General features: G+C 45.7%; 1 protein-coding gene across 1 annotated transcript in view; it reads left to right on the forward strand.

Moving 5' to 3' along the window:
• The window catches only part of LOC126095496 (furin-like protease 2), a 707292-nt gene that overhangs the window by 528328 nt on the left and 152321 nt on the right, over nt 1-26643 (forward strand). The window contains exons 11-12 of the mRNA XM_049910285.1: nt 9533-9855; nt 21080-21392. Of these exons, the coding sequence (XP_049766242.1) occupies nt 9533-9855; nt 21080-21392 (636 nt within the window). The remainder of the gene's footprint in view (nt 1-9532; nt 9856-21079; nt 21393-26643) is intronic.

Here is a 26643-nt window from a genome sequence, read left to right on the forward strand (position 1 = left end):
TCGCTCGCGAGCAGTGTATCAAATATAGTGTTTCCCGTCGAATACCGCTTCAATATGTGATATAGTGGCTACCGGGTACGGTGTTTGACGCTACCTTATTGAACGCAATCGGGCTGACACTGTTATTGAGCGGCGTAGCTGACAGAAGCCAAGTGTGGTGGTTTGGGGCGCCATTGGCTATAACATGCGATCCCGCCTCCTACATATTGAGGGCAATGTTTGCAGCAGTCGCTCCTCCTGCAGGCAACTTCTCACGCTCTATTTTACCAGGACATTGCCACATGGTGCAGGAAGGATTCCACTGCTTCTCTGACCAGTTAATTTGTTTCACATGTGGCACAGCGAACATGTCTGGTAACAGGTAAAACGGAAATATGTTCTATCTCGTCCTGCTCTAACTGTTGGTGATCCTCAGTGGCGTGTTCATGACATATCTGATTCCATGCTGCGACTTCTAGAGTTTCTGATTGCAACACTTGGTGCCTGCCTTCACACCGTACTGATTTGTCTCTGTAAAAGTGCACGTGAAGTTCTGTAATTCCAGTAATTTTAGTAATATAGTATACCTATTCTGTGGATTATTTTCGTTGTAGCGACATGTCTCCTTCTTGGTCTCACAATGTTAACACACAGTAGTATTTAAAGGGAACCAACAAAAGCAGCAGTTATCCGATTTTGGCTTGTTGACATCACAATGAAAGTGCTTCCGTAAGGGCACAGGCCTTGATGATGAAATTGTAACTCAGACGTGTGCGTTGCAGCAGTAAAAGACGCAATTGAAAAAGTATTTTTTTGTTTTTTCTATCTAGTACCATGGAACTCATTCGATGATATATTATCACATTTTCGAACACTTCTATAAGGTGTGGCTAATGAAAGTGGCCCAGAGTCAAAGGTACATAGAAACACAGCAGAGGAAAGGAAATACAATACTAACCTTATTATAGCAGGTGTTGAAAGTGACCACCATTCATCTCTTCGTTCCTTTGGGCCTTTGTCAGCAAGCAGCTGAAGGCAAATCGAAGATGGACTGGTGGAATTACTGCAGTCTCATCCGAAATATTCTTTCGCAATTCTTGAAGAATAAGAATTTTGTTGCGATACACGTTATACTTAACGGCTCCTCTTACAAAGTAATCATACACACTAACTGATCAGGTGATCTGCGTGATCAGGTAATGTAGCGACAAGACTGACGTCAGCTAACAACTCTGTAAGATTGTGTAAATGTGCTCCAAGGCTCGGCCGGCTGTATGGGCAAATGCTCCATCCTGTTGGAAGTAACTGTAGCTCTTCTCCTCCCTCGTTAGCGCTCCCACAAATGATTTCAAAATGATGGCAATGTAACACGCCGAAGTCAGCGTCCGATAAAAGAGGATGGGACCAATAATGCAGCGTGCAGACATTAGACACAAAACTGCACCCTTCTGATCACGCAATGATACACTCCTGGAAATGGAAAAAAGAACACATTGACACCGGTGTGTCAGACCCACTATACTTGCTCCGGACACTGCGAGAGGGCTGCACAAGCAATGATCACACGCACGGCACAGCGGACACACCAGGAACCGCGGTGTTGGCTGTCGAATGGCGCTAGCTGCGCAGCATTTGTGCACCGCCGCCGTCAGTGTCAGCCAGTTTGCCGTGGCATACGGAGCTCCATCGCAGTCTTTAACACTGGTACCATGCCGCGACAGCGTGGACGTGAACCGTATGTGCAGTTGACGGACTTTGAGCGAGGGCGTATAGTGGGCATGCGGGAGGCCGGGTGGACGTACCGCCGAATTGCTCAACACGTGGGGCGTGAGGTCTCCACAGTACATCGATGTTGTCGCCAGTGGTCGGCGGAAGGTGCACGTGCCCGTCGACCTGGGACCGGACCGCAGCGACGCACGGATGCACGCCAAGACCGTAGGATCCTACGCAGTGCCGTAGGGGACCGCACCACCACTTCCCAGCAAATTAGGGACACTGTTGCTCCTGGGGTATCGGCGAGGACCATTCGCAACCGTCTCCATGAAGCTGGGCTACGGTCCCGCACACCGTTAGGCCGTCTTCCGCTCACGCCCCAACATCGTGCAGCCCGCCTCCAGTGGTGTCGCGACAGGCGTGAATGGAGGGACGAATGGAGACGTGTCGTCTTCAGCGATGAGAGTCGCTTCTGCCTTGGTGCCATTGATGGTCGTATGCGTGTTTGGCGCCGTGCAGGTGAGCGCCACAATCAGGACTGCATACGACCGAGGCACACAGGGCCAACACCTGGCATCATGGTGTGGGGAGCGATCTCCTACACTGGTCGTACACCACTGGTGATCGTCGAGGGGACACTGAATAGTGCACGGTACATCCAAACCGTCATCGAACCCATCGTTCTACCATTCCTAGACCGGCAAGGGAACTTGCTGTTCCAACAGGACGATGGACGTCCGCATGTATCCCGTGCCACCCAACGTGCTCTAGAAGGTGTAAGTCAACTACCCTGTCCAGCAAGATCTCCGGATCTGTCCCCCATTGAGCATGTTTGGGACTGGATGAAGCGTCGTCTCACGCGGTCTGCACGTCCAGCAGGTGAGCGCCACCATCAGGACTGCATACGACCGAGGCACACAGGGCCAACACCTGGCATCGTGGTGTGGGGAGCGATCTCCTACACTGGTCGTACACCACTGGTGATCGTCGAGGGGACACTGAATAGTGCACGGTACATCCAAACCGTCATCGAACCCATCGTTCTACCATTCCTAGACCGACAAGGGAACTTGCTGTTCCAACAGGACAATGGACGTCCGCATGTATCCCGTGCCACCCAACGTGCTCTAGAAGGTGTAAGTCAACTACCCTGTCCAGCAAGATCTCCGGATCTGTCCCCCATTGAGCATGTTTGGGACTGGATGAAGCGTCGTCTCACGCGGTCTGCACGTCCAGCACGAACGCTGGTCCAACTGAGGCGCCAGGTGGAAATGGCATGGCAAGCCGTTTCACAGGACTACATCCAGCATCTCTACGATCGTCTCCATGGGAGAATATCAGCCTGCATTGCTGCGAAAGGTGGATATACACTGTACTAGTGGCGACATTGTGCATGCTCTGTTGCCTGTGTCTATGTGCCTGTGGTTCTGTCAGTGTGATCATGTGATGTATCTGACCCCAGGAATGTGTCAATAAAGTTTCCCCTTCCTGGGACAATGAATTCACGGTGTTCTTATTTCAATTTCCAGGAGTGTATTTCGTGGAAGCTGTGCGGATTCGCTGCTGCCCAGAAAATTTGATCCTGTGAGTTGACACAGCGTCGCAGGTGAAATCAGGCTTCACCAGACATAAAGAACAGATCCATGTCCAAGCTCTTTATTGTTATCTCAGTGTACAGCCACTCACAAAACTGGAGGCGCTGAGTAGCGTCTGCTGGTTTTGATACATGAACAACAGACACTCGATAGAGATGCATATGCAGAGCCAGGTGGAGCATTCGTGTGCATAACCTCGCCACATTGGCAAGGTACTCTGTATATCCGAGCTCTCCGCGACCCAGATCGTCCTTTACCAGTTCGAGAAGTGCATAGGTTTTTGTAGGTGGCAGGAAGGTAACTCTGACATAATGTTTACATTTGATTTTTCCTAGTGTCAACGAAATGTTGCCGAAATATGGGAGAAATGCTTTTGACTCGGACCGCGCCTTCTCCTCTTGATCGTATGGGTAATCACGTTTCCTCTTCACTGAAGCTGTACTGATCTGACGTAGAGACGGAAGCCCGTAGTCTATAATGGATGGTGGCAGGTAACACATTATACAGATAAGACATTATACAGGTCTGTATGTATGGAAGTGCTGTAAACGGACTGTCAAAAAGATCAGTCCACTTTCCGACTGACCAAGATGACCATAAATGGCAGTCAACCGCCCGTCTCCACTTCCCTCGTACATTGAATATTCTCTTGGACTGATTTCAGATGATGCAAAAAGCGCGACAGTTCTTGACCGTGCGGATACTACAGGCATGTCACCTACATATCGTCAGAAGGCTTTAAGTTTCAGCTTTTCCGAATCCTGGAATACTCTTTTAAGACGGGAAAATTCCAGGACTCACACCTTGCACCAACTGACACTGTCGAACGTATCCACAGAGAGTGCCTTACGTTCTTTAAAGGGTCGACTAAGGTGACGCTGGATTTTCGAATAGTTATTCAAGATTTTTTCAACAAAGTAACAGATGTATCACAAAACTGACCTCATACCTTTCTCGTAAACACGTAAGATTGTATTATGTATATTTTTTTTTAGTAAAATCGTTCGTCCAGAATACGCTACACGACATAGATGATGAAAGGCCTTCGCGAAATGCGAAAGCGGTTAATGGTAGCTCTGAATGGTACAATTTAGAACCTAGACCAAACTTCCAAAAACTGATTTGAAACTGATGCTATTGTCTAACGTTGTAGGAAGAAATGCTGAAAGAAGTGAATTCTAACAAAATGGTAGCACTTTGAAATAAAAAAATCTGAAAACACAAATTCCTTATAAAAAGGTACATCGCGAATCAAAACTAAAATACATGGTAAAATTCCTACATACTACAGTAGAAAGAACGCCAACTCACAAGTTACATTGAAGTATAATGTAATTAAATGTATATTTCATGAGCTATAGCTTTCGACAACTTGAAGAATGTTGTTTTGAGAAAAACAAGAGCTGTAAGTTTCAACTCCTGTTTTTCAACATTGAAACTAGCCAAACCTTTTATCGGGATTGCGAGCGCTATACAGTCGGCTTTATTTCGACGACGTCGAAACACTCTCATTTTGACGAACTTATTTGGATTAGGCCTAACTGGCTGCCGCTTAGCAATGGAACCGTTCTTCGCAAGATTGGTATTACTTTTTAACGTTTTCTCTGCGTGTAAATACGTTTGTTTGACATTTTAAAGCACTCAAATTTTTCTTCGTATAAAAAACAAGCAAACTGACAAGCAGGCGCTGGAAAAGCATGTGCTTTCATGGTGCGTACCGTGAATAAATCATGTTACGAAGATAAATGACCTGAAAATAGTATTGTTGTTGATAATAATATCCTCTGTGATACTCTCCGAAACTAACAGGTAGCTTCTACAGTATTATACTGACTATCGTATTACACTGAATCGCCAAAGAAACTGATATAGGCATGAGTATTGAAATGCAAATACTCAGAATACCGCGCTGTGGTCGGCAATGCCTATATAAGACCATAAGTGTCTGACGCCGTTGTTAGATCGGTTACTGCTGCTACAATGGCAGCTTATCCAGCTTTAAGTGAATTTGAACGTGGTATTATAATCGTCGTACAGGGATGGGAAACAGCATCTCCGAGGTAGCGATGAAGTGCGGATTTTCCCGTACGACCATTTCACGAGTGTACAATGAATATCAAGAATCCGGTGAAACATATATAATCTCCGACATCGTTGCGGCCAGAAAAAGATCCCGCAAGAACGGTATCAACGTCGACTGAAGAGAATCGTTCAACCTGACACAAGTGCAACCCTTCCACAAATTTCAGCAGATTTCAATGTTGGACCAACAAAAAGTGTCAGCGTGCGAACCATTCAACGAGAAATCATAGAGAAGCGCTTTCGGAACCTAAGGCCAACTTGTTTACCCTTGATGACTGCACCACACAAAGCCTCGCCTGGCCCTTCAACAACGACATTAGACATCTGATGACTGGAAACATGTTACCTGTTCTGATGGGTCTCGTTTAAAATTCTACCGAGAAGACGGACGAGTACAGGTATGCAAGCAACCTCATCAATCCATGGACACTCCATGTAAGTGGGGGACTGTTCAAGCTAGTGGTGGCTCTGTAATGGTGTGAGGCGTGAGCAATTGGGGTGATATGTTACCTCTGATGCGTCTAGATACATCTCTGACCGGTGATCCGTAAGTAAGCATCCTATCTGATCACCTGCATCCATTCATGTCCATTGTACATTCCGACGGACTTGGACAACTCTGGCAGGACAATGCAACACCCCACACAGCCAGAATTGCTACAGAGTGGCTGTAGGAACACTCTTCTGCGCTTAAACACTTCCACTGGCCAGCGAACTCCCCAGACACGAACATCATTGAGCATATCTGTGATACCTTGCAACGTGCTGATCAGGAAAGGTCTCCAACCCCTTGTACTCTTACGTATTTATGGACAGCCCTGCAGGGTTCAGGGTGTCAGTTCACTCGAGCACTACTTCCAACATTAGTTGAGTCCATGCCAGGTCGTGTTGCGCCAGTTCTCGCGCTCGTGGTGGCCCTACGCGATTTTGGGCAGGTATGCCAGTTTCTTTGGCTCTTCAGTGTACGTCAGTTGCATTCGAGGGCTCCAATACGCCAGACCACTTTGCAGTATGTCTCAGTTTTAACATTTATGGCACATTTTACACTCCCGGAAATGGAAAAAAGAACACATTGACACCGGTGTGTCAGACCCACCATACTTGCTCCGGACACTGCGAGAGGGCTGTACAAGCAATGATCACACGCACGGCACAGCGGACACACCAGGAACCGCGGTGTTGGCCGTCGAATGGCGCTAGCTGCGCAGCATTTGTGCACCGCCGCCGTCAGTGTCAGCCAGTTTGCCGTGGCATACGGAGCTCCATCGCAGTCTTTAACACTGGTACCATGCCGCGACAGCGTGGACGTGAACCGTATGTGCAGTTGACGGACTTTGAGCGAGGGCGTATAGTGGGCATGCGGGAGGCCGGGTGGACGTACCGCCGAATTGCTCAACACGTGGGGCGTGAGGTCTCCACAGTACATCGATGTTGTCGCCAGTGGTCGGCGGAAGGTGCACGTGCCCGTCGACCTGGGACCGGACCGCAGCGACGCACGGATGCACGCCAAGACCGTAGGATCCTACGCAGTGCCGTAGGGGACCGCATCGCCACTTCCCAGCAAATTAGGGACACTGTTGCTCCTGGGGTATCGGCGAGGACCATTCGCAACCGTCTCCATGAAGCTGGGCTACGGTCCCGCACACCGTTAGGCCGTCTTCCGCTCACGCCCCAACATCGTGCAGCCCGCCTCCAGTGGTGTCGCGACAGGCGTGAATGGAGGGACGAATGGAGACGTGTCGTCTTCAGCGATGAGAGTCGCTTCTGCCTTGGTGCCAATGATGGTCGTATGCGTGTTTGGCGCCGTGCAGGTGAGCGCCACAATCAGGACTGCATACGACCGAGGCACACAGGGCCAACACCCGGCATCATGGTGTGGGGAGCGATCTCCTACACTGGCCGTACACCACTGGTGATCGTCGAGGGGACACTGAATAGTGCACGGTACATCCAAAACGTCATCGAACCCATCGTTCTACCATTCCTAGACCGGCAAGGGAACTTGCTGTTCCAACAGTACAATGCACGTCCGCTTGTATCCCGTGCCACCCAACGTGCTCTAGAAGGTGTAAGTCAACTACCCTGGCCAGCAAGATCTCCGGATCTGTCCCCCATTGAGCATGTTTGGGACTGGATGAAGCGTCGTCTCACGCGGTCTGCACGTCCAGCACGAACGCTGGTCCAACTGAGGCGCCAGGTGGAAATGGCATGGCAAGCCGTTCCACAGGACTACATCCAGCATCTCTACGATCGTCTCCATGGGAGAATAGCAGCCTGCATTGCTGCGAAAGGTGGATATACACTGTACTAGTGGCGACATTGTGCATGCTCTGTTGCCTGTGTCTATGTGCCTGTGGTTCTGTCAGTGTGATCATGTGATGTATCTGACCCCAGGAATGTGTCAATAAAGTTTCCCCTTCCTGGGACAATGAATTCACGGTGTTCTTATTTCAATTTCCAGGAGTGTATATACACCACTGGCCATTAAAATTGACACACCACAAAGATGACGTGCAGCAGACGCGAAATTTAAGCGACAGGAAGAAGATTCTGTGATGTGCAAGTGGTTAGCTTTCCAGAGCATTCACACAATGTTGGCGCCGGTGGCGATACGTACAACGTGCTGACATTCCAACCGATTTCTCATACACAAACAGCAGTTGAACTGAGATGCCTGGTGAAACGTTGTTGTGATGCCTCGTGTAAGGAGGAGAAATGCGTACCATCACGTTTCCGACATTGATAAAGGTAGGATTGTAGCCTATCGCGATTGCGGTTTATCGTATCACAACACTGCTGCTCGCGTTGGTCGAGATCCAATGACTGTTAGCAGAATATGGAATCGGTGGGTTCAGGAGGGTAATACAGAACGCCGTGCTGGATCCCAGCGGCCTCGTATCACTAGCAGTCGAGATGACAGGCATCTTATCCGCATGGCTGTAACGGATCGTGCAGTCACGTCTCGATCCCTGAGTCAATAGATGGGGACGTTTGCAAGACAACAACCATCTGCACGAACAGTTCGACGACGTTTGTAGCAGCATGGACTATCAGCTCGGAGACAATGGCGGCGGTTACCTTTGACGCTACATCACAGACAGGAGAACCTGCGATGGTGTACTCAACGACGAACCCGGGGTATGAATTGTAAAGATTCATTTTTTCGGATGAATCCAGGTTCTGTTTACAGCATCATGACGGTCGCATCCGTGTTTTGAGACATCGCTGCGAACGCACATTGGAAGCGTGTATTCGTCATCGCCATTCTGGCGTTGAACCGGCGTGATGATATGGGGTGCCATTGTTTGCACGTCTCGGTCACCTCTTGTTCACATTGACGGCACTTTGAACAGTGGACGTTACATTTCACATGTGTTACGACCCGTGGCTCTACCCTTCATTCGATCCCTGCGAAACCCTACATTTCAGCAGGATAATGCACGACCGCATGTTGCAGGTCCTGTACGGGCCTTTCTGGATACAGAAAATGTTCGACTCCTGCCTTGGCCAGCATATTGTGCAGATCTCTCACTAACTGAGAACGTCTGGTCAATGGTGGCCGTGCAACTGGCTCGTCACAATACGCCAGTCACTGTTCTTGATGAACTGTGGTATCGTGTTGAATCTGCATGGGCAACTGTACCTGTACACGCCATCCAAGCTCAGTTTGACTCAATGCCCAGCCGTATCAAGGCCGTTATTACGGCCAGAGGTGGTTGTTCTGGGTACTGATTTTCAGGATCTATGCACCCAAATTGCGTGAAAATGTAATCACATGTCAGGTCTAATATATTTGTCCGATGAATAACCGTTTATGATCTGCATTTCTTCTTGGTGTAGCAATTTTAATGGCCAGTAGTGTAAATTAGTCTTAAAAATAGACTCTCTAAGGTACATTTAAAGACAGTAAAAAAAATAGGTTCAAGAAAAATGAAAAAAGAGAAAGAAAAAATTCTGCCTTTTTGTACCCCTGTATGTCTTGATTCCATTATCAACCACAACGTCAGAACAATCTCAGTGGTTCATTTGCTAGTACGCTGCTTTTATTATTAAGTTTTCCATTGTCCCACTGCCCGGTTTTCGACTGGAATAGCCTATATCAGAGGAGTCCGCACAGTGCCGCGGCTTTAACCCTGGTGTTGTGTTTCGCTGCTGCGCGGCAGGGAGCTGGAGGCGTCGGCGGGCGCGAGCCTGCGCGTGCACATGGACGTGTCGGGCTGCACGGGCTCGGCGAGCGAGGTGCGCTTCCTGGAGCACGTGCAGTGCCGCGTGTCGCTGCGCTTCCTGCCGCGCGGCAACCTGCGCGTGCGGCTGACGTCGCCGGCGGGCACGGCGTGCACGCTGCTGTCGCCGCGGCCACGCGACCTGCTCAGCGCCGCGCTCGACGACTGGGCCTTCCTCAGCGTCCACTACTGGGGCGAGGCGCCCGACGGCCGCTGGACGCTCGACATCGTCAACGCCGGCTCCCGCAGGGCCACGCAGCCCGGTGAGTCATCACGCTCTGCGCACTGACCTCGCCCATTGTTACGGATGCCAAGGGATCTTGCCCTCCGTCTTTGCGCCTCTCTCTGTTCCTCTTTTTATTATTATTACTTTGCTCTGTTACAGCGACAAAAAGAATTACCAGTTCATTTCTGCCTTAGCCGGCGTTGTTGGAAATCTTAGCACTAAATACGTTGCCGATTCCTGGAATCCCAAAGCCAAGCCGCCCGAAGTGGCCGAGCGGTTCTAGGCGCTGCAGTCTGGAACCGCACGGCCGCTACGGTCGCAGGTTCGTATCCTGCCTCGGGCATGGATGTGTGTCATGTCCTTAGCTTCGTTAGGTTTAAGTAGTTCTAAGTTCTATGTGACTGATGACCTCAGAAGTCCCATAGTGCTCCGAGCCATTTTGAACCCAAAGCCAAAAGGTGTATAGTGTATGGTGATCATTGTTGTTATTTTCGGACATACACATAAAACGAATGATGAAGCGAAATTTTTTATTTGCAACCAGTCCGGAATGAAACTAAAGCGGAAAATATGAAACTGAAGATATTACAAAATGGTTCAAATGGCTCTGAGCACTATGGGACTTAACTTCTGAGGTCATTAGTCCCCTAGAACTTAGAACTAGTTAAACCTAACTAACTTAAGGACATCACACACATCCATGCCCGAGGCAGGATTCGAACCTGCGACCGTAGCGGTCTCGCGGTTCCAGACTGCAGCGCCTAGAACCGCACGGCCACATAGGCCGGCCAAAGATATTACAAAAATAAATACATTCTCTCCATTACTTCCATTTTCCAAGAGAAACTGACAAATAAAATTCTTTTTTTATGGGATACACATTTGATAGGCCTAAATTATGAGGAAAGAGCACACACTCACTGAGATAGCAAAATTATAAAATGCTGGCAAAGGTATAAACACGCCTATAAGAAGAGATAATATTTAGGAGGCTCGTAGATTTGCAGCCACCGGCCTTGTAGCAATGGTAATACCGTTTCCCGTCATATCACCGAAGTTAAGCGCTGTTGGACTCGGCCAACACTTCGACGGCTGACTTCCACGCTCTGCCATACGCTGTTGGCAAGTGGGGTGCCCTCAGCCACCACCCCCTGTAAAAGAATGCCTGTCTTCGTAGTGCGTGACGTCACCAGATGGCTACACATCTAGTCTCTTCTTCAACAGTTTTACGGAACAGTACTTGTGAACAGTAGTGCAGCGAATTTCGCGTCAGTTTACTATCATAATGAATGGTGTTCCTGCGTTAGTGTACGTGATTTGGTTGTTTAGTTTCTGTGCACTAAACTGGTGATCCGTTTCTTGCCTGTGAAAATATCGTTGCCTCCAAAATGCCGTTTCGTTGGTCTGCGCCGAACTGTAGAGGAAATTACGACGGAGAACCAAAAGTAACTCTGTTTAAAATTCCGGAAGATGAAGTAACAAGGTAGAAATGGTTGTCAAGTATTCGCAGAGATAACTTTACTCCTTCTTCAAGTTCAAGAGTGATTATTTGGTCTGTTTATTTCTTAAAAGAGGCAATAACAGAGAGCAATGTCTATAAAATCGTAATCCACCACTGAGCTACTATGCAAAATGCCGTCCACACTGTTAGACCTGCGTCAAAATTATGTAGTATTTAACTTTTTTTTTTAAAAAAAAAGAAGAATCTAATAGAAAGTCCGCGCAAGAGCATACGATAATATTTCGCGGGTGGCTTTCAATTAAAATTTTTGTCATTGATAGTCATCTTCCACAGCAACTACAAAACGGAAGAATGGTGAATGGTGGTCAGCCATAAGATATAAATGTACACCGTTGCAGACGCTTATGTGGGCTTTTTCGAGATTTACAATTTATACTACAGCACTTACAGTTTAGGAATCGTATTGGTAAAGAGCACACTGGCGGCAAACACTTTCACTTTGTATAGCTGACGATCTTTGAACGGCTAACCAGACTTTAAAATAAAATAACTACAATGAAATGTGTCCATTCATTTGGGAGTTTTGATGCCTCAGACAGTGAAAGTTATCACAGCCACTTTTTACGTGGGGGCTAAAAGGTGTGCAGAAAAAAGTCACATAGAAAAGAAATGGGTCATTTAAGAAAGGAAATCTTATAATTCATGAGAGAGTTACGTCAGATCTCTTTACGAATTTTCGTCGTCCGGATCCCTTTACAGTCTATTGCGGTGGCCAAACGGACTGCGAGCTCAGGCGCCAGACTCTGTGAGTGACGTCACTGAGCGGGCGCGGAGGCTTTCCTCTATAGGGGGAGCTGGCTCAGCCCTGGTTAGGCCCACTGAGGAGCTATGTCACGGTGTAGCGGCTGCTTCGGTCTCAAAAAGTAAGAGTGCCTGGAGAGCGGTACGCTGAGTAAGTGCCCCTCCATATTCGTATCCAGTGAGCCCTATCGGCTGGGATTAACACGACGGTCGATCTGTACCGTTCGGTCTTCCGAAGCCTGTTCAGATGGTACGAGAGTTATAGATCTGTACGCAGTAAACTCAGTTTTCTTTTTCACTTTGTTTGGCCTTCTAATCTTCATCAGATTCATTGCCAGCAATTTCAGTTGCTGTTTGTTGATAACTTGGAATAGCATTTTCAATGGTAATATTGTTCGTTGCATCGTTATCTTCTTCTGAACAGTTAGCATCACATTACACAATCGATCTTAGTACACGTTCCTCAGTATTTGGATACGTAGAGTTAACTGCTTTCGAATTCGCAGACATATTCACTAAACTCTATATATTACGCTAACTGCGTCGTGGAGTCCCAGGGACTCTTAGGCTCGTCGTTTACAGTGCTCGCATTAATAACAGCCTGCAGTCGTCTGAGCACCGCGTCTCACTACCGGAGGAAGGTACTAAAAAGGGCATGCTTCCTGATCAAAATTTACGAAAGTTACAACTTCATAATTTCCTAAAGTCCCAGAGATTCCGTGACGCTGGTTAAGAGCTCAGAAGGCTCTTCCAAAACACAAGAATCACGTCTTTAATAGTCGCCCACAGTATTATTGCACCTTGCAGAGAGGGTCGTCGGTGGCTTATTGTGAGTTTCTGTAATGAGTTTGACGGCACCCTGAATAACCTGATAGTGTATGCACAACTATCCTGAAATCTTTCATAGTGCGATGCGTTTTGTTTAGCCATCACTTGACTTGTTTACTGTAACGTCAAAGCTTGGTGCCGACAACGGCCACAGGCAGTCAAGCTACACTCCTGGAAATGGAAAAAAGAACACATTGACACCGGTGTGTCAGACCCACCATACTTGCTCCGGACACTGCGAGAGGGCTGTACAAGCAATGATCACACGCACGGCACAGCGGACACACCAGGAACCGCGGTGTTGGCCGTCGAATGGCGCTAGCTGCGCAGCATTTGTGCACCGCCGCCGTCAGTGTCAGCCAGTTTGCCGTGGCATACGGAGCTCCATCGCAGTCTTTAACACTGGTAGCATTCCGCGACAGCGTGGACGTGAACCGTATGTGCAGGTTGACGGACTTTGAGCGAGGGCGTATAGTGGGCATGCGGGAGGCCGGGTGGACGTACCGCCGAATTGCTCAACACGTGGGGCGTGAGGTCTCCACAGTACATCGATGTTGTCGCCAGTGGTCGGCGGAAGGTGCACGTGCCCGTCGACCTGGGACCGAACCGCAGCGACGCATGGATGCACGGCAAGACCGTAGGATCCTACGCAGTGCCGTAGGGGACCGCACCGCCACTTCCCAGCAAATTAGGGACACTGTTGCTCCTGGGGTATCGGCGGGGACCATTCGCAACCGTCTCCATGAAGCTGGGCTACGGTCCCGCACACCGTTAGGCCGTCTTCCGCTCACGCCCCAACATCGTGCAGCCCGCCTCCAGTGGTGTCGCGACAGGCGTGAATGGGGGGACGAATGGAGACGTGTCGGCTTCAGCGATGAGAGTCGCTTCTGCCTTGGTGCCAATGATGGTCGTATGCGTGTTTGGCGCCGTGCAGGTGAGCGCCACAATCAGGACTGCATACGACCGAGGCACACAGGGCCAACACCCGGCATCATGGTGTGGGGAGCGATCTCCTACACTGGCCGTACACCACTGGTGATCGTCGAGGGCACACTGAATAGTGCACGGTACATCCAAACCGTCATCGAACCCATCGTTCTACCATTCCTAGACCGGCAAGGGAACTTGCCGTTCCAACAGGACAATGCACGTCCGCATGTATCTCGTGCCACCCAACGTGCTCTAGAAGGGGTAAGTCAACTACCCTGGCCAGCAAGATCTCCGGATCTGTCCTCCATTGAGCATGTTTGGGACTGGATGAAGCGTCGTCTCACGCGGTCTGCACGTCCAGCACGAACGCTGGTCCAACTGAGGCACCAGGTGGAAATCGCATGGCAAGCCGTTCCACAGGACTACATCCAGCATCTCTACGATCGTCTCAATGGGAGAATAGCAGCCTGCATTGCTGCGAAAGGTGGATATACACTGTACTAGTGCCGACATTGTGCATGCTCTGTTGCCTGTGTCTATGTGCCTGTGGTTCTGTCAGTGTGATCATGTGATCTATCTGACCCCAGGAATGTGTCAATAAAGTTTCCCCTTCCTGGGACAATGAATTCACGGTGTTCTTATTTCAATTTCCAGGAGTGTATAATATTGTGGTCGGCTAGCACGTATAACGAAGTATGCGACGGATTTTTTCTATATGTATATAAAAGCCAATCCAAAAACTATTGTAGGACACAGTTCCGGCACTATATTAATTCACAGGGAAACTATTTGTATATACTGTCTATAAAGTCTTCAGGGTATGTATATGTAAATCTCTCCGACGTTCTGGCTCCTGTTGCATATGGCTCTCCTCAGAATATTTTCCTTACAGTAAGCAATTGGGAAACACTCTGGAATGTAGATATTACGGAATATTCAGTTAAATAGTTTTTGATTTCTACTTACAGGTAATTTAGTTTGATCCACACATAGAAGCTCTTACATACGTACATCAACAAAAGCAAAACTAGGATAATGGAATGTAGTCGAATTAAGTCGGGTGATGCTGAGGGAGTTAGTTTAGGAAATGAGACACTTAAAGTAGTAAAGGAGTTTTGCTGTTTGGGGAGTAAAATAAATGATGACGGTCGAAGTAGTCAGGATATGAAATGTAGACTGGCAATGGCAAGGAAAGAATTTCTGAAGAAGAGAAATTTGTTAACATCGAATATAGATTTAAGTGTCAGGAAGTCGTTTCTGAAAGTATTTGTATGGAGTGTAGCCATGTATGGAAGTGAAACATAGACGATAAATAGTTTGGACAATAAGAGAATAGAAGCTTTCGAAATGTGGTGCTACAGAAGAAGAATGCTGAGGATTAGATGGGTAGATCACGTAACTAATGAGGAGGTACTGAATAGGATTGGGGAGAAGAGGAGTTTGTGGCACAACTTGACAAGAAGAAGGGATCGGTTGGCAGGACAAGTTCTGAGGCATCAAGGGATCACCAATTTAGTATTGGAGGGCAGCGTGGAGGGTAAAAATCGTAGAGGGAGGCCAAGTGATGTATACACTAAGCAGATTCAGAAGGACGTAGGCTGCGGTACGTACTGGGAGATGAAGAAGCTTGCACAGGATAGAGTAGCATGGAGAGCTGCATCAAACCAGTCTCAGGACTGAAGACCACAACTACAACAACATAAGTAGCAACGCGTTATTCACAGTAATCGTAGAACCAAACTGAAAACAACAACACCACGGTATAGAGAGTGTACTATGTGGTGAACATCCAATTTGTATGTAGAGTTAGTCTCTCGTTTCTTAAATAAACGTAGAAATATCTGTATATACTAGCGGCTTCACTAAGAAGATCGTTCGAAATAGCTACCAATAATCAGCAGATAATAAATATAGGAAAACATTCATGATTTTTGATCTCAGCACTGTCAGTCTTATTCTTCATTCTTCTCCGGATTTCCTGAGTTTACATGAAATGTTTTTCAACGAATAACCAGTATTATACATTCCTATGGCTCAATTTCTGAAACTGTTTTATGCCTAATAGTTAAGTGTTTACTACTTGTAACTCTGAAAATCCTGTCAGTCTGGCCTGAGCGATTTTATATTCTGTTTCACAGATATTTCGTTTTAGGAATGGCTCTGATCAGTTGCGGCAGGGGCTATTTGTTGTTTTTGGAATGGTGCATTCCTACTTTGTGGCGTTAGCAGGTTCAGTATCTTTATCATAAATTATGCGCAGGATAAAATTTTGGCTTCACATTTCATTGCCTGTTTCATTTCCTCTATAGATCAAGCGTTTTCTCCTTGTTTGCTTTTGTACTCTGTCCATCATTAAACACGGAATGTAATTTGCCACTGGGATTTGCTTTATAATGTTTAGTTTTCGCTCCCTGTTTTCCTCGTCTTATGAACTTTTTGTTTTGTATTTTTCCTCGTTTAGTACGGGGGAGACATAATATGGTAATAATTGAGAACCTGCGCGCTACTTGCGTTCTGCGTGTGTTGAATTTGTGAGTAGTATTGATCTCCAGAACGGATGAATCCATTAAACTAATAATTCCACTAGTTATTATTGCGAAAATTGTTGAGTACATTATTGCATAAATACAAGAATTCACGACCCTTATAATTCAGCCCGTCTCAGAAGCACCCAAAATTACCGCAGATCTACCGAAAAAATTACTTTCGTAAGGAAATCATAGCATTAAGGGAAAGCGGTCACTAAGCTCTTCATGTTACAGAACTAAAGTAGGTCGAAAACTAACTATGTTTACTTACGGAGCAAAGAATGAATTGTCAGATACTTCAGTGTTAACGAGAATGGTTGCAAGCCACTATTTCTTGCACTAAAATTTGATGGAAATGTAGTACAATCCACGTCTCATTCCACCTAGCCTAGCTCACTATGAATTAAGTTAATTGAATGTTATCGCTCTGATCTTCTGTAGTCAGCCATTAACGTAATTAGGGTAGCTTCTAATCATGTTTGCACATAATTCATGTTTACTGGGCAGCCAGCCCGTTGGTGAGACGCCAACGTTATCCGATGAACAGACTTTGCTCGCAGAGGAGTGGAAACAGGAGATCGAAGACATGAGTTATAGCTTAATTGTTCGATTTCAAAATGAAAACAAAAAAATTTCTACGTTAACAGTTTTTCTGCTGTGTCTGGAGACCAACTTAGTGACTTCAAGAGATAATACTATCCTGTACAACTAAAATCTGTACACAGTTTATTACGTGTTGGCATTTTCAAAACTGCTCCAATTAGATATATTATAAATGTACATAAGTTTATATTTGCTTATAGGTAAAATAAACGGATTCAACGGAAGCAATTTCCCTAAAACCCTCGAAATTATTTCGGGGAAAGCTTTTTTTTTTTACTGTTCCTATGTGCTGTTGAACTTCATCCAATGTAGAATGAAATAGATGTTTCGTTTATATGTTTATGGTAACGAAATCATTACAGGTAAAGTCAGCAAGGGACAAATCGTGTAAATACACCGAAACGGTAACAAGGTGCTGGTAGTATTTTTGGAACGACTCACTTTACTCATTTTCCTGTTTCTTTAGATGGACACAAGTTGAATCTAGTGACACTTTACCTATCCTTTAGCCTTATACTATTTTTCAGAGCTGGAACTAGACGCATTAAAACCGAATGTTTTGGTCCTGTAATACGAAATTCACACCAAGCGATGGATGTGCTGCTGATCGCTCTGTAGTTTCCTTTCCCGAAACGGATGATTCTAAATTAGGCTTTAATTTTATTAAGAAAATCTGATAACTTTTTGCAACTTCTAGAATTCCTGTAGCTACTTGAATTACTATTGCTCCAAGTAAGAATGACATTACTTGCTGTAGTGCGATTTTCTCTTACTAATAAGGCGAAAGGAAGACAAACTATTGTCGGCAGCATTACAGAAAACTGGTGCATCTGGCATACGTGGCTGATTGTATGGCGGAAGTGCCTCCAGTTATGGGGTACTCTACCAGCATTTAGGATCCAAACTAAGTACGTCTTATCATAAAAGCAAGACCTGTTTACAAATGGAAAGTTAGTACGTGCACTCCAGTCGTTAACAAGGCATGTTTCTGTTACTGGTTCCCTGACTTTTAACTTAGGCAGCCAGCTGCGATAAGAGCCATAAAAAGTATGCAAGAATTGGCTGAGGATTGTACGTCAACCTTTGGATATGATAACCACTCAGCTTACAAAAGGAGGAGGAGGAGGAAGAGTATATTAGTGTTTAACGTCTCGTCATCAACGAGGTCATTAGAGACGGAGTACAAGCTCGGATAAGGGAAAGTTGGAGAAGAAAAGCGACCGGGCCTATTCGAAGGAACCTTCCTGGTATTTGGCTTAAGCGATTTATGGATATCGCGGAAAACCTAAATCTTGGCGGGGAGATGCGGGTTTGAACCATCGTCCTCCCGAATGCGAGTCCAGTGTGCTAAGAACTGCGCTACTCGGTTCGATCTTAGCTTACGAGACATACCTACTCAGGTATAGTCCATAGAGAAGTGTAACATGGATCTTGAGGTAGCATTACCAGTGGTCGTGGAGTAAAGGCAACGTTGTTCTTGACAAATGGTTTTGGGTAAATTTGGAGAACCTGTATTACATTCTGAAACTTTTTGGCAGATTAAAACTGTGCGCCGGATCGGGTGTCGCACCCATGAATTTGCCTTCCACGGCTACCCGAGCACGACACACGATCCGTCCTCACAGCCATACTTCCACGACTACTTCCAAACGGTGCAGGAGCTCTTATGCAAAGTTTCATATCAGCCCACACTACGCTGCAGCGTGAAAATTCATTCTGGAAACATCCCTCAAGCTGTGGTAAGGCAATTTTTCAGTAATACCCTTTCTTCCCAGAGTGCTAGTCCGTCAACTTTCACAGGAGGAATTCCGTGAAGTTTGGAAGATAGAAGATGAGGTAATGCCAGAAGTAAATGTATGGGGACGCATGTACTTGTGCAGCTCAGTTGATGGAGCACTTGGCCACCAAAGCCAAAACCCCTGGGTTCGTATTCCGGTCCACCACACAGTTTTAATCTACCACGAATTTCCATATCACTGCAACTTCGGCTGCAGAGTGAAACATTGTCTGAACATTATCTCATGCTTGCCAAACTTTACGACAGTTTTATATAACACTGTGAGGAAGGTGCACCAGCATTATACACTGGTGTCCTAAATTAAAGCAAAAAAACCCAATCTCCCCGTCCTGTGTCTAATTCACGATATAATCGTAAAAACTGTCAACTAGATGGCCGTACGATCGTGTTCTGCATGGATGATGCCGTTCCGGTCAACGGAGAACCATGCCAGCGAAGACGTCAGGGTATCTACGAAGTAGTAGCCCCACATCCAAAATTGCAGACGTTGCGGCATGGCACAGAGAACATGCCTACCAGACTCCTAGGTTGGAGGGACATAGAAAGAACTGTATCCCTAAGGACAGGGCAGGGCCGACCTCGTGTGACTTCAGGAGAGAGACCGTTATTTGGCTTTAAAAGCAAGACAGTACCTTCTTAGTAGTGCTCAGCAATTGGCGTGTGAGCTCGCAGCATCCATTGGACGTGTTGTATCGAGGTAAAGCGCGTGCAGAAGGCTTCAGCAGAGTGGACTTTACCGAAGGAGACCTGTTGTATGTCTACGTCTGACCCATGTCCAAAGAAGAGAACATCTAGAGTGGAGTCGTCTGCAGGCCACGTGAACGGTAGAATAGTGGGCTAATGTTATTCTCACAGATGAGTGGCGATTAAGTCTGGGGAGTGCATCTCGATGAATTCGGATCTGGAGGGAACGAGGAATAGGGTATATCGAGGAGGATCCCAAGTTGTGTATGCAGGGATTATCGACTCGAGCCCCTCTTCATGAAATTGTACAGGTGAATCGGCAAGATTAAACTACTGCCAGATATCATGACGAGCTCTTGGGACCTCATTTGCGGTTGCTGCAAGGTGCTGTGGGCTCAGACGTCGTACTGATGTTTGATAATGCTTGACCTCATAGAGCACGGGCAGTTGATGTTTTCTGGGAAACGGAAAACATTTCACGCATGGGTTGGCCTGCTCGCTCTCCCGATTTGAGTGCCATAGAGCATATACCACGTGATCAAAAGTATCCGGACACCTCGCTGAAAATGACTTACAGGTTCGGTGCGCCCTACATAGGTAATGCAGTATGGTGTTGGCCCAAATTACACGTCACCTGCGATCACGAAACTAAAAGGCGTTAGCGTGCTAAAAATAAGTATAAACAATAGAACGGTAGGCCTCGATATACCGAATAAATCGGCGTGCCTAAGCGCCTCAGATATCGTCAGTGAAGTCTCGACGTCACAGAACTGAGGCCCATGCTGTAGAAAGCAATCTGCGAGGAAGACTGCATTCCATTTAGGGGACAGCTGAAGTAAGTACAGTCTGGGCGTCAGGTAATAGAAGAATAATAGGAGGCTTGACTTGTCTCGACTAGAGAGCTGTTATAGGTTTCTCGTAATGTGTTAAAATGAATCACAGCACACTACACGTCTATAACATACTTGTGCAGTTCACGGAACAGACTGTTATATACTTCTTCCATATAAGTAAGCGGAACAATACTCCTCTCTGGTGGTTGGGCACAAATATTGTTAGAATAATCGAAACTGAAATGCAACTCTCTCTTTAGAAAGCTGGTCAGGGAGCCGACAGACATTTCTTCCATTATGGTACATACAAAATACATTGTTGAACTGATTAAACAATTCCTCTTTGAAATGCAAAATACTTAGTAGTACGATAGTACTCCACTCGGTTCTACTCACCTCTCCCCAGTAACAGAAGCAGGCTTCTGCTCCCTTCTCCTTTTTTACAACGTTAGAGAGAAGCCAGCCGAAACATCGCTGTCAGTCGAACTCTGCTCGCAGGTAACGGGGATATTGACACAGGAAGTCTGTCGATCAGTTATATTGCTCTGTCTAGGGATCACTAGAAAGACGAGAGGTTTTAGAAGGCGTGTAGTGGTATGTACACATATGCTCATTAATCCTCGTAGAAGTGGAACTGTATTGCATATTTTTGATATAGTCGAGACGCACCAAGAGGTACTATCAAATATGTTTGCGAATAGTAGCACATATCTATTTATAACTCAGCATACGCGTTGTTTCATTCTTATGGGGCACAGAGCTACCTTATGATTTGCTGTTTCTTTACGTTTTAGGGATGCTAAAGAAGTGGCAGCTCATCTTCTACGGGACGGCCACGAAACCGGTGAACGTCCGGTCGAGCGGCGACGGAGGGCCCGGTCCGCCGCCCAGAGCTCCGACGCCGCCTCCCGGATCAGAGCTGGGGCCTGAGGGCGGCGCGGGTGGCGCGGGGGCGGCAGCGGCTGCGGGGGCGGGCCTCATGGCGGAGGAGGAGGGCGGCGGCAACGTGCGCGTGCTGCACACGTGCGACGCCGAGTGCGATGCGCAAGGCTGCTACGGCAAGGGGCCCACGCAGTGCATCGCCTGCCGCCACTACCGGCTTGACAAGTTAGTAAAGAGGACCCGAGTCGTGTTTTTTTTTTTTTTTTTGGCTGCTGCACTTATTAGCACAAGTCAGATATTAACACTTCGTAGTCATCATCATCATCGTCTCCTCCTTCATCTTCTTCCGTTATGCGTTAGTCCTTGCTCGGAATCTTGCAGCTATATTTGCTTTTCCAATGGTCTTAAACGCGTGTTATACTGAACGGAATATTTGGCCACAAATTTAGTGATTATCTTGATTCTATTATCCGCAACAGATGGAATATCTATCGTTTTCTCTTTTACAGTCTTTTCGTGTTCATCGACTATTTTTGATTCCTTCCTCATAACTGTACCTCTTTTTTAATCTTACTTTGCGTGTCCTAAAATGTTGCTGAGGAACTGCATTTCCTTGGCCCGTGATATTATTTTATCTTTTCTTTCTTTTTTTTTTCTTTACCTGAGATTCCCTATCAGTCGGCTATATTGATACCGATATAACTTTACAAATGTGAAGATACGTAAGTTTACGTCCTTTCATCATTTGGAGAGATTGCGTTCATTTACTGAACTTTTGAGCTAGGTCACCTGTGTATGTCAGCACAGTTCTTACGAATTTATATCTATGAAATTACTCTATGATCTTTCTTTCAATGACTACTTCAGTTCTTCCTGTGTTTTTCAAAGAGAAAGTCATAGTTTTCCTTGCAATTCAAATTGACATATTTAGTATTTGAAATATTTTGTGCAGTTCATAGGTAGTTCTATGTAGTCCAAAAATGTTTAGATGTATGTGAATTCCTAAGGGACCAGCCTGCTGAGGTCATAGGTCCCCAGACTTACACACTACTTAAACTAAATTAAACTAACTTACGCTAGGGACAACACACGCACCCATGCCCGAGGGGGGATTCGAAACTCCGGCTGGAGGGGCCTCGCAGTGACGTTGCGCCTCTAAGCACGCGGCCACTCCGCTGTTCTCTCTGTAGTTCATTTGTACTTTTTGACATTAAGAATTCATCATGAGAAACTAGCGTCGTTCTTACATAATCCTGTTGTTTAAACTCGTATGTGTAATGTCGTACTTTCATTTTCTGTTGAACAATTTCGTCAGTGCATATGTCAAAGAGCAGTGGCGAAAGGCAGCAACCCCAAAGTTAATATTCTCTGTTCTTTTCTAATAAACCCCGGTTATTTAGATACTTGTTTATCGTGAATATTCCGAATTTCCGGTATAAGACGTAGTGTTATAATCTTCTTCTTAATATCACCGCCAATAGTTATCTATTTCCTTTATAACATCTATGACGAGTAGTCCGCAGTCCGTGGTCGTGTGTTAGCGTTCTCGCTTCCCACGCCCGGGTTCGATTCCCGGCGGGGTCAGGGATTTTCTCTGCCTCGTGATGACTGGGTGTTGTGTGCTGTCCTTAGGTTAGTTAGGTTTAAGTAGTTCTAAGTTCTAGGGGACTGATGTCCATAGATGTTAAGTCCCATAGTGCTCAGAGCCATTTGACCCATTTTTTTAATGACGAGTACGGCCATTTGTTTATTGTATTTCATCTCATTTGTTGTAGTATGAACGTATTGTCTATACAACTAACTCTGAACAACGCTTCTGAAGCACATTATCAATGCTCTCTTCACACGGTTACACTAGTTCGGGTATAACGATATTTCTAAATCGCTGGGAATTTGGCACGAAACCTTTGTTGCGATTTCATAGTGACCTATTTCCTGCAGCCAAAACTGGAACCGTAAATGAAGTACTTGTACGCTACATCGACACAAACTAACTCCGAACAGGCCTCAGTAGACCCAGCGGTGTCATCCATAGCCTATAGGCATCACTAGATGCAGATGTGGAGGGGCATGTGCTCAGTACGTCACTCTTCCGGCAGCTATGGGTTTTTGGTGTCCGGAGCCGCTACTTCTCAGTCAAGTACCTTCTCATTTGGCCTCAAAAGGGCTGAGTGCGCTTCACTTGCCAACAGCTCTCGGCAGACCTAGACGGTCACCCACGCAAGTGCTAGCTTAGCTCGACCGCACTTTGGTGCTGTGATGGGAACGAGTGTTACCACTGCGGCAAGCTTGTTGGCCACATCAATACCATAGCAAAAGATCAGAGAGAACCCAATCAGGGTAGAGTGATCAGTCTCGAGGTAATTGGTTTTAAACACTTAGGCGTTTCGGTCTGTACGTATCATGCTGATTTGACACTGATTTATATACAGAATCAGTGCATGAAAGAGGGTCTTAGCCTGCGGTGAGCGACTACTAAAGTGTGCAACCACCGCACAGCATGATCGCAGTCTTCTCCATATGACCATACGGGACCGCACTGTTTCACTCAAAATTTTCACTCGATAGCGCAGCACTGAATCTTACCGCTTGGAAACTTCGATGCAGTCGACTGGTGTCAATCATGGTAATACACAAACCCGTTATTTCATTTCGACAGAAATCTAAATAAAAAATATACAATTTTTCAGTTGCCATTTCCACGACAATGAGTCTCGCTGACACACAAAGTATTTTGTCCCGAATCGAAACCTGCATCAAAAAGTCTAAGTAGATTGGTTGCCTGCCGTAGATTTGCGGACTGAGTTACCGAGATCTGAAAAATCAAAGTGATTTGAGGCGTCATTGGATGCAAAATTCAGATTTAACTCATCCGCACTGACGGAAATCTGAACTGCATCTAATATGTCTAGGAAAATTCTTGTATCCCGTGGTAATGTCTCCTTCTTCATCCGCAATGTGCTATATTTCTCTTGTCCAGCCACATGCCGCGAAGAAAATGCAGTATTCATATACATACATACCGCACAGTCTGCCGAATGGTGAGTGGCGGAGGATACTCTGTATTACTACTAGTCGCTCCGTTTCCTGTAAAACTCCAAATGGAGCTAAAGGGAAACGAATGTTTTCATGTTTCCATACGAGTCCTAATTTGTCGTATCTTATCTTCGTGGTTCTTACGTCAAATGTACGTTGGCGGCTGTAAAATCGTTTTGCACTTAGCTTCAGATTTCGTTTCTTTAAAAATTGTCTATGTTGAATTCCGCGAAAACAACGTTTGGGATTCCCACTTGAATTCAGGAACTATTTCCGTAACACTCGCGTGTTGATCGAGCCTACCGATAGCATATCTTGCAGACCGCCTGTGAATATTTTCCTTTAATCCGACATAGTGGATATACCAAACACTTCAGCGTTACTCAAGAATAGGTGTCCTTACAAATGAACCTCAAATTCTCCCAATAAAATAAAAATCGATCATTTGCCATCACTACTGCCATCCTTACATGCTCGTCCCATTTCATGTCGCTTTGCAAAGTTACGCCCAGATATTTAATCCAAGTGGCTTTGTCAAGCAGTACACTACAAATGCTATTTCCGAACATTTAGAGCAGCCAGCAGTTTGTTACACATACCATAAATTTTGCATCCTCCTACATTCACCCAAAGACGAGTCCTTCCCATTCTCCACAGCATCTTCAGTAAACACACGAATATTGCTGGTCACTCTGTCTGTCAGATCATTTATTTATATATGGAGAACCAGAGCGGTCGTCGTGCACTTCTCTGGTACACTCCTGATGACACCCTTGTCTCTAACGGAAACATGCTGTTAGGACAACGTTCTGGGCTCAATTATTTATGAAGTCTTCAAGGCACTCATATATCTGGGAGCCTATTCCATATGTTTGTACCTTCTTAACAGTTTGTAACGTGGTACCGTATCCATGGTTCATAGCATACCGCGTGAGAAAAGGGCAAGATATAGTTTCACACGGACGATGCTTTCTAAATACACATTGATTTGTGAACAGAAGCTCTTCCCTCTCCATAAAATATGTTATATTCGAACTGGGAATGTATTCCTTTGTTGCGAGACTGCGTTGTTGCTGATGAATAAGTACTTTCTGAAATTCAGTGGCACTTTAACTTGACGTATTTTGCTCACTATTCATTTCCAGTTTATACCATCCTTTGTGATCGTATTTCCTAAACAGGCAAATCTGACAATCAATTCAAACTTCTCTTTACGAGTTTTCAGTATTATAGGACCACATTCTACCTCAGTACTGCGTCCAATCAGTTTACTCTTTCCCTCGTTTATACTCACATCATACTAGTAACAGGAAATTCTTTCTGTTGTACTGACGACTTTCTTAAAATCATTTTGATCCCCATTTCAGTTGTTTAATGAACTTGATAGGTAACTCCGTGATTGCAAGAGTGAATATCAGATGAATATAAGCAGTGCTTGTCTCAGGCCTTTTATTTTTTGGTTCTGGTCCCTTATGAACTGAAACTTCGTTCTTACGGAAACTGAACGTCACATGCATGTCGCTGTCCTGCTTTTGACACCAGTCTGAAGATTTCTTGCCACATAACATCTTGACTTTGCAAGTCCTACAAAGGCAACATAAGTTGGTTAATTTATCTACAATTCCTTTCCAAATTCTGGTGTCAGTGTCAGAATCACCTGTCTTGTACTTAGGTGAAGAATCTCATTCAAAATGGTGGAAAATTCGATTGTTATTAATTTTTTGACAGGTATATGTGTCTAGAACGTTGGGATGAAAAGATTTTATAATCCCTTTATTGCAAAAGTTTCCACAGCCCAATGTTCAAGGCAGTGTCACGGCCGCCATGGAACCCTCTAAGCCTGGGCCGCCTGGTTCAGGCAGAAAACTTGTCGTGTCGTGACGCACGTTCACAAAATGATTATACTGCAGTATGCATGCAAACATATTCACCGAAGAAGCTGAAGAACAACGTGTGCACGCTCCCAAACGTAGCATATGCAGCTCGGCAGGGATCGGCTTTTCTCGCCGAGAGAATTGCTCTCCAGGAACAATCCGAGTTAGAGGAAGCGTTAGGATACACTACTAGTATTGCAGGCTAAAGGTACGTAAAGAAAACACCTTTTTGGTCAAATTTTGGACAAAATTCGTCAAAACGTATGTTTTGGTCCACGGTATTGGATTAGCCATTTTCAGTTTTGAAAATCTAATATTAGATTTATGTTCAGCAACATTAAAAATATATAACAACATGTAGTTTCTCTGAAAATTCAACTAATAATACGTATAAAAGTTTTCCCTAAGCTATAAACAGATCTTTCTCGAGAAACAATTTTTCTAAACTTCGCGCAGCCTAAAATAAAAACGGTTCAAAATTTTAATTTCTTCTTTTGACAACCCAAAAGTAAACACTATTCTCGGGACCTTATACCCGTAATACATGAAATTTGCTAACATTGACT

Source organism: Schistocerca cancellata, chromosome 8 (genome assembly GCF_023864275.1).
Source record: "Schistocerca cancellata isolate TAMUIC-IGC-003103 chromosome 8, iqSchCanc2.1, whole genome shotgun sequence".
NCBI classification, from domain to species: Eukaryota; Metazoa; Arthropoda; class Insecta; order Orthoptera; family Acrididae; genus Schistocerca; species Schistocerca cancellata.